Raw genomic sequence first — 8,514 nt, 5'->3', positions numbered from 1 at the left:
CTCGGAGCTAGGGCGCGGGTGTGGCACCAGGAGTGGGTGGCCCATGCCCTCCCAGGCCCAGCTCCCAGCAGTGTTAGGACCAGCAGCTGGACACGCTGCCTCAGGGCTTAGGATCCCAGCTGGGAAGGTGAGTCAGCCAGCGGGCCGGGCTCCTGGAATTGGGACCAGCAGCTCCCGTTGGGGGCGCCCCACCACCCATGTCACCGGCAGAAAAACTGGACCCGCTTCCTGACACCTTCATCCTGCAGCCGCCCGTCTTCCACCCGGTGAGCAGCCGCCTCCCATCCGGCTGGGCCGGCCTCCAGGTGGTGGGAGGGAGGGACGCAGCCCTGGCCGGCGGCTTCCCCGGCACCTGCCCTCCAGCTCCGGAAGGTCCTCCTGAGCTGAGCACAGTGCCGGCCAGCTGTTCCCACTTGGGTGTGAGTGACTGTTGAGCTTGCATTTAAAAAGCAGTAGAGCTGTGAGTAGGAGCATCTGGGGGAGTGGGTGACCAGGAGGGCCTGGGGGAGCGGGTAGTATCATTGGGGGGACGTTGGGGGGACCCTGAGCACCTGGCAGGGGGCTTCCTGGCTGCCTCCTCCCGCTGTGTCCCTGAGGATTTGCAGGAGCCTGGCCGTGCTGCGGAAGGCTGAGCCCGCAGGCGATGGCACCCTCCACTGAGGGGCAGCACTGAGCCCTTTCTCTTCACGTGGCCTCTTCTCTCACAAGAGCCGCAGCAGCTGTTACTCACAGGCCAAGCCTGGAGCCTGGGGAGTGGAGGGACGTGGAGCTCAGCCCAGCCGAACTGTGGGTGCTCTGGCCTCCGGACCCCCCGCATCTCTCCAGGCCCTAGTAGCAGGGGGAAGCCGCTGCCCCCGCTACAGCCCCTCCTTGCTTTCCAGCTGCAGCTCCCACCGGCGGGCAGAGCCGTGGGGTCTGGGCTCCGTCTGGGTCAGCGGCCGCCAACCGGTGGTCCGTGAGGTCCGGAAGGCTGGCGACCGCTGGTCCAGGGGGTTGGGGCTCCTGGAGGCTGCTGGGGGAGGGGAAACGGCGCGAAGGCTGGTCCTGTGACCCCGCCCGCTGTGTGCCTGCCGCAGACACCTGTTCAGAGCCCACGCTGTGCCAGGCGGGGCACTGCGCCTACAGAAGGGAGAGGCGGGGCTGCGGCTCTGAGGGCCTTGTGCCTCCCATGGCCAGCGAGGCACACGTCGCCGTGAGCCAGCCAGCAAGGGCCACGCTCGCCAAACCAGCCTAGTGTTCTGGAGCACGGGGAGGGGAGAAACAATCCAGACACTAAAGGGTTGGTGCTGGAGAAGGAGCCAGAGAAGCTGTCAGAGAAGATGTCAGGAGCCCTGAAGGTCAAGGTCCCGGGGCGCAGGGAGAGGGAGGAGACAGCCCGGAGAAGGCAGGAGCTGTGAAGAGTGCGTTGTGTTTTATGGCTGCCAGGCAGCTTCAGGCCATTGTCAGGCACCTGTCCAGGCGTCCAGATCAGGGGCTACACTCAGGTCCCCACCTGTCCATCCTCCTGCCTCCCAGGTCCCAGGCTCTGGCCAGGGAACAGCCCTCAGGGAGCCTCACTGCCGACTCCTGGAGGCCAGGGTGCAAGCAGTGGGCAGCGGGCCTCCCTGGGGCACTGCTGCGTCCTAGGCGCTGGGGGAGGGGCTGGGCCTACGCTGGGGGCGTGGATGGGGGCAGAGGAGCTGAATTTGGCTTCCCCAGGGCAGTGTGGCTTCCACAGGTGGAGGTCCGGGAAAGGGGAGTGGGTAGAAGACCACATTCCAGAGAAAACGAATTCCCCCAGCTGCTTGGGGCAGGAGAACCGAATTTTCTCGTTCTTCTCCCTTCCCCACCTGTGGGGTATGGGGTCCCTCGGCCTCTTCTCCAACCACGTCAGGGCGGGTTTCTCCCCTCGTCCAGGTGGTTCCTTATGTCACAACCATTTTTGGCGGCTTACGCGCCGGCAAGATGGTCATGCTGCAGGGCGTGGTCCCGCTAGATGCACGCAGGTAGGGGGTGCTCCCCGGGGTGCGGGCTCAGCCCCGGAGGATGGAGGGGGGGCGGGGGGGGGGTCTTCTCTGCCTTCGGGGCCTCCGGGGCCTCCGGGGCCGCTGAGCGGAGTGCCCTTCAGAGCCTCGCCGCCCACAGGTTCCAAGTGGACTTCCAGTGCGGCTGCAGCCTGCACCCCCCGCCCGACATCGCCATCCACTTCAACCCTCGCTTCCACACCACCCAGCCGCACGCCATCTGCAACACCCTGCAGGCCGGGCGCTGGCAGGCCGAGGCCCGGTGGCCCCGCCTGGCCCTGCGCAGGGGAGCCAGCTTCCGCATCCTCTTCCTCTTTGGACACGAGGACATGAAGGTGAGTGCGTGGGCACTGGGCCCGAGAGCGGGCGTCCTTCCGCCCGTCCTTCCTCTGCGGAGTCCCCCACGGCACTGTGTACAAGGGGATGGGGGAGGGGAGGTACCCAGAGGACCAAGGAGCTGCCAAGCCCGGCTCCAAGCTGCCCGGGCCCGGGGCCTGATGCGAGCTGCGCTGAGGCGGCCCCGCGCCTGCAGGTGAGCGTGAATGGCAGGCACTTCCTCCACTACCGCTACCGGCTCCCGCTGTCCCGCGTGGACACCCTGGGCATATTCGGGGACATCCTGGTGAAGGCTGTTGGATTCCTGAACATCAACGTAAGTTCCCGTGGGGCCAGGGCGGGCGTGGCAGTGGCCTCTGACCTCCTCTGACACGTGGGCAGGCCCGGGACCCCCGCCCGCCCCAGACAGCCCTGTCGCAGCAGCTGTGACCGAGGTGGAGGGGTTCGTGGAGGTGCCGGGCATGAGTGGGGTGAGGGCAGGAGAAGGTGACGACAGGAGGGGCCCGGGAGCCAGGGACGGAAGTCTGCACTGGGCGTGGGGTCTGGTCAACTCGGGGAGTGGTGGCCAGGAGGCGACTCACTTGGAGACGTGGTGCCGAGGGGCCCAGACCTAGCGGCTGGCGGTCCCCCCCCCCCCCCCGCCAGGGGCGGATTAAAAGGCAGGTTTCTGGGGGCCGAGGCCAGAGATTCTGATTCCGAGTCTGAGATGGAGCCCGGGAAGCCGCGAGGCCAGCTCCGAGCACCACTGCCCAGGCCTGTGGGTAGCGCTCAAGGCCCCATCCGGGCCCGGCATCCGCCCAGGCAGGCAGGGCAGCCAGGTGGCCCGGGGTGGGCAGCAGCCCTGAATCCCGGGGTTGCCTTTTCTCTTTCCCAACAGCCGTTCCCAGAGGGCGGCAGCGAGTATCCAGTTGGACACGTGAGTCTCTTGGGAGCAAGGTGGGCCCTTGTCCCAGACACAGGAGCCGAGCCCCGTTCTCCCTCCCCCGGCGTGACCCGCCCCTCGCCTGCTGGGCTGTGGTCCCCTGGCACAGGCCCAGCGGCCCCTCCCTCGCTGCATGGTTGCCATGGATATGACTAGCCCTGCCTTGGTCCCTGGAGAGCCTGGCCTGGCCTGGCCCAGCGCCCAGCTCCTCTCCTGGGCCACCTTGGGAGGAGGAATTGGGGAGGAGTGCCCCGCATTCATAGCAGAAGGTCCCTGTAGATGGGAGCTTCCGATTCCCACAGCCCACGGGGGAGGCGGCAGGGCTGGGCTGGCCTGCAGGGCGGGCGGGGAGGAGGCGCAGGTATTGCCAAGGCCGCCCGGTGAGTGAGGGACAGACCCTCTGCCCCGTTTCCAGAGCTGGTGTCCATCTGAATTCACGAGGGTCCCACCGGGGCCCCACTCACTCACCTGTACTGTCTCTGAGACAAACCCCACTGACCCCCCGTTTTTCACGATAATGTCCAGAGCCTCCCTTTCACTGAGCGAACCCCGCCTGACCTCCGCGTCCCTCTTCTTTCCTTGACAGCCCTTCCTGCTGGGGAGCCCCAGGCTGGTGAGTGAGCGCCCCCAACCCTCACCTGCCCTCAGGGGTAGGAGGCCCCCACCTGGCGGGAAATGCCGCCCCCCCCCCCCAGGGTTCTCCCTCCCTCCAGAGAGAAGTGCGGGTGTGGGCAGCGGCAGGCTGCTCCGGCTCCCCTTGACCTTGACTTTATTCTGCTCACGGTTATGGTTACTGGATCCTCTGTGGGCCCGGCTCTAGGACAGAGGGACAAGCCAGTCCCAGGCCCCCAGCTCACAGGCTGGTGGGAGGCTGCCCAAGGAACGGCCGTTCCAGTTCGGGGTGCGGGATGGGGGGCATCGTGGTGCCCGCAGCACAGCGGCAGCGAGCTCAGCCCGGGAAAGGCAGGGAGAGGCCAGGCCTGCAGAGGGTGTCTGATAACGGGCAGAGCCGAGTCCCCCAGTTGCGGGCCTTGAGGCAGAGACTTACCTGCTCCAGGGCCCCCCGCCCCGGAGGGTGCCCCCCAAAGTGCTCCTGGGGGCGGCTGCCCTCCCTGAGCCCCCTGTGAGTCCCCTCAGTCCCCTCCCATGTTCCTCCAGGAGGTGCCCTGCTCACGCCCCCTCCCCCGGGGTCTCTGGCCGGGACAGGTCATCGTGCTGCGGGGGCTGGTCTTGCCGGAGCCCAAGGAGTAAGTACGCAGGCGGAGGAGGAGGGAGGGCCTCCCTGCGCCAGGCCAGGCGCCAGCTTTACCCGCATTTGTCTCTTAGTCTCCAAAGCCGCCATTTAACCCCGTTTCACAGAGGAGCGGACAGAGGGGTCAGCTGGTCAGGGTTGCAGGGCTTGCACAAGGCAGGCTGGGACTGGGGCCGGGACCCAGCTGCCTTCGCCGCCCCAGCAGCCCCAGTTCTGGGAGTATCTTCCAGGCCGCTCATCGCAGGCCCTGCCTGGGGCCTGGGACAGGCCCCGGAGAGGCGCGGGCTGAGGCCCGAGAGGATGCGCCCTCCAGCCGCGACACAGCAGGTGTAGAAACACAGCAGGCGGCCCCAGAGGAGGCCTGGCGCTGGGAGTGGGGACAGGGAGGGACACGATAGCCAAGTAGCCGCTGCCTAACTTCTCCCCCTGGGGGCACTCGTGCTCCATCCCCAATCCCGCCTCCTCTTTCCTGTTCCTGGAATTGCATTGGATTCCCTGGCTTTCGGGCCACGCTGCCTCCTGGGTTTGACTCACAGTTACTACCTCTGCAACTTCAAGGCATTCCTTTTCCCTTCTACGCCTCAGCTTCTTTGCCTATGAAAGGGTAATAACAGGGCTGACTTCAGGGCGGTGTAAAGGCTCCTAATGGTGCCAGGCACAGCTGGTGTTCCACACGTGCGTGCTGCGTACCGGATGGGGGAGTGGGGGGACCGCCTCGGTGCTCCCACTCTTCCGCTGGCTCTGTGACTGTGTTTGAGGTCACTGACCTCACTCAACCCTGCCCTCCTGCTCCAGCCCTGGACAGCACGGACCTCAGAGCCAGGCTCGGCTGGGCTGGGTTCCTGATTTTGCCTCCTACACCGGGTGGCCTTGGGCAGGTCCCCACACCTCTGTGTGTCAGAGGTCCCGAGTTCCCCACCAGGAAAAAAAAAAAGGAGAAATAATTCCAACCATACAGGGAATGGTTCCCAGGGATAAAGAACACCCTCCCTGTCCCCCAAAAACGTGGAGGCCTGAGACCAGGCTCCTCGTCTAGCTCCGAGTCCCGTGGATATGAGTGACAGGCCAAGTGATTTAGCCGCTCTGTCGCCAGGCCATGAATCCGAGGGCCCTCTGAGGCCCGACAGGTGGTAGAAGCAGGCTGGGGAGCTGGGGGTGTGGAGAGCATGTGTCCATAGACTGTCCATGACAGATCGGGTCATTTTGAAGGAGAAGCTGGGAGCCATCTCTTACCCAAACGCTCGCAGCTGCGGAACACGGAATGCCTGGAAAGTGGAAGAGTAGCGCGGACCCGCCAGAGCACTTGTACAGGCCGCCTGGGCCGGGGCCTCCCACATCCAGGCTCAGCACAGCGGCTGCCGCTGGTTTTCGGAAAGCAGCTGTGGCTGGCCTGGGACAAACGGGGCGAGCATGTGAGGGCGCGGGCCTCTTGTGCCCTGGAAGTGTCCTCCTCCTCTGACCCATCCCCAAGCACTGAGGATCTGGGGGTTCGGCGGCAGCCTAGGAGAGCTCCCCCAGAGCTCCCCGGGCCTCCGGAGGAAGTCAGTACGCACCGGCTGTGCTGGGCAGGGCTGAGGGGGGACACCGAGGCCCCCAAGTGTTCTCAGGCCACTGGGAAGACAGGGCCTTTCTGGGGAGGAGTCTGGAGGAGGGGGTGGTGGGGGTGGGGGGTTGGCCAGCTCCCGGCCACTGCGGGCTGGAGGCTCCCTGCAGGCCCCTCTCCGGGGTCCCCGCCTTCAAGCTTCTGCCGGGCGTTGAGTCCTTGCCGTCCTCTTCCCAAAGCTGCACGTGGATGGAGCGCCCGCCAGAACAGGTTCCAGAAGGGATTCCCTGAGAGGCCCCCAGGCAGGCCCTTCCCGGGCTCCGTGCCCTCCGAGCCCGAGGCCCCTCTCCACTCCCAGCCACTTCCTGCCGAGGGCTCGGGCCACAGTGTCGGGGCTGCTGTTTCAAAGAAAGTGACTTTGGGACAGAACCTGGCTGTCCTGACAGAAAGACACCCCCCGCCCCCCGAGTCCTGAATCCTGGTGCACATCCCGTGGGAAGCCTAGTAGCAGGGAAGTCCTCTACCCTCCGTCCGCCTCCGAAAAATGGGCTGACACACCCCAGGTCAGGACCAGAAAAGCCAACGCTGCATCTACAAAGCACCTACTGCGTGCCAGGTACTTTCTACGTGTCACACACACTCCTCCTCTGTTCCTCGCGGTGCCCTGAGAGGTCTGGTGTGGTATTTTAACGTTTATAGTGTTTTTTTAAACGATAGGTGTAATTTGAGTGCTTGTTGTACAGCAGCTGTGGCTCTGAGCACTTTGAGTTAAATGTGTTAACTCATTTAACTCTCAGTACTGTCGTTCCCACATTACAGATGGGGAAACTGAGGCACAGAGACACTGACTGGCCCAGGGCCCCGGGACTGGAGAGAGGCCGAGGCCGAGCTGAACGCAGGCAGCCTCACTCTAACCCCCGCGCCGTTTGTAAAACACGTGAACAGTACCTGGCACACGCCCCCAGGAAGCGCTGGTCCTCGCTAACGTCGCCAATCTCCCCGTTTCGAGGAGGGGAAACTGAGGCTCGGGCGAGGTCCTGGGCTCCCCCGTGGTCCTGCAGCCCGTGAGTGGCCACGAGGGGTCCAGTCTCCGCGTGGGGTTTCCGCAGGCGTTTCACTTGCGCTGTCAGGGGCCCCAGAGCTGCTTTCTGGGGACGGGACCTGCCCAATCTTCCAGCCGCCCCAGCCCCTCAGGGCCCGGCAGCCTGGAGGCGTCGGGGCGCCAGGGCGGGGGGGGGGGGGCTCCGGAGCTGAGCCCCTTCTCCGCTCCTGCCCGCAGCTTCACGCTGAGCCTGGGGGACGAGGCCGCGCGTGTCCCCGTGGCTCTCAGGGCCTCCTTCGCAAACAGGACGCTGGCGTGGGTGTCGCCCTGGGGGCGGAAGCAGCTGATCTTGGCCCCCTTCCTCTTCTACCCCCAGCGGTTCTTCGAGGTGGGTCAGAGCCAAGCACGCCCAGCCGGGACACTGAGCAGGGGGTGCGTCCCGGGGGGATCTCCATGCCAGGGCTCTCCACCCCCGCACTGTGGCCAGGGGCCCCCTGGGCCGGGGCGGGCCTGGCACCAGCATTGAGGGCAGCAGCTCCTGGTACAGCTGCTGGAACTGAGGCCCCGAGCCGAGATCCTGGTGGGAGGACTGGTGACCAGCGGGGCCCTCGTTCTGTCTGGGGGCAGCACTGGGTGCCCCACGGGCCCGCGGAGGGGAGGAGGGCTCGCTGGGGGGGTCCCAGGCAGGCAGCGGAGGGCCCGCCAGGAAGCCCGCGGGCCTCACGCCCTCCTTTGCCAGGTGCTGCTGCTGTGCCAGGAGGGAGGGCTGAAGCTGGCGCTCAACGGGCAGGGCCTGGGCGCCACCAGCCTGGGCCGGCAGGTCCTGGAGCGGCTGCGGGAGCTGCGGGTCAGCGGCACCGTCCAGCTGTACTGTGTGCACCACTGAGGAGAGGCCGGGACGAGGAGGGCCCGCCACACCGGCCCCGCGCTCTGCCCACCCCTCGAAGTGCCCGCCTGTCGCCGCCATGCCAGGCCCAGCTCACTTCCAGGGTCCGCAGGGGCTGGGTCCCCCCGAAGAGGGCAGGCAGGGGGGTGTGAGGGCGCCTCCAGCTCTGGGCCTCCCTTCCCCAGGAGCTGGGGGTTTGCCTCCGTCTTCCTTCAGGGCTTGGAGAGGAGGCAGGTTGTGTAGCCGAACAAAGGCACTCAGAGTCCTGGCTCAGGGACGTGACAGGCTCCCGCCGCCCACCTGACAGCAGAGAGAACGGGCTGTGCCCACGGACCCCCAGGGGAGGAGTCTGGGGGAGGAGTCTGGGGAAGGGGGTGGGGGGGGGTGGCCAGCTCCCCACCGCCCCAGGCCAGCACGTCGGGGTGGCTCTGCTCCCCGGCACTTGCGCAGACGTTTCGTTCTTGTGAGAACACCAGGGACCACGCGGTGGGGATGGAGGACAAGAGCGTGGGCGGGCTTGTCCCGATGTC

General features: G+C 66.4%; 1 protein-coding gene across 1 annotated transcript; it reads left to right on the top strand.

The window, feature by feature from the left end:
• The first annotated feature begins 20 nt into the window (after positions 1 to 20).
• Positions 21 to 8,309, top strand: LGALS12 (galectin 12). The gene is made up of 9 exons (XM_006106877.3): positions 21 to 266; positions 1,897 to 1,985; positions 2,125 to 2,338; positions 2,536 to 2,655; positions 3,217 to 3,255; positions 3,848 to 3,874; positions 4,420 to 4,508; positions 7,336 to 7,486; positions 7,838 to 8,309. Exons 1-9 carry the CDS (start codon positions 198 to 200, stop codon positions 7,982 to 7,984), a joined length of 945 nt encoding a protein of 314 aa, XP_006106939.1. The 5' UTR covers positions 21 to 197; the 3' UTR covers positions 7,985 to 8,309.
• Positions 8,310 to 8,514: the final 205 nt, after the last annotated feature.

This window comes from Myotis lucifugus, unplaced genomic scaffold, assembly GCF_000147115.1.
Source record: "Myotis lucifugus unplaced genomic scaffold, Myoluc2.0 scaffold_935, whole genome shotgun sequence".
NCBI lineage: Eukaryota > Metazoa > Chordata > Mammalia > Chiroptera > Vespertilionidae > Myotis > Myotis lucifugus.
The sequence above is the reverse complement of the archived record's forward strand: the minus strand, read 5'-3'. Positions and strand labels throughout refer to the sequence as shown.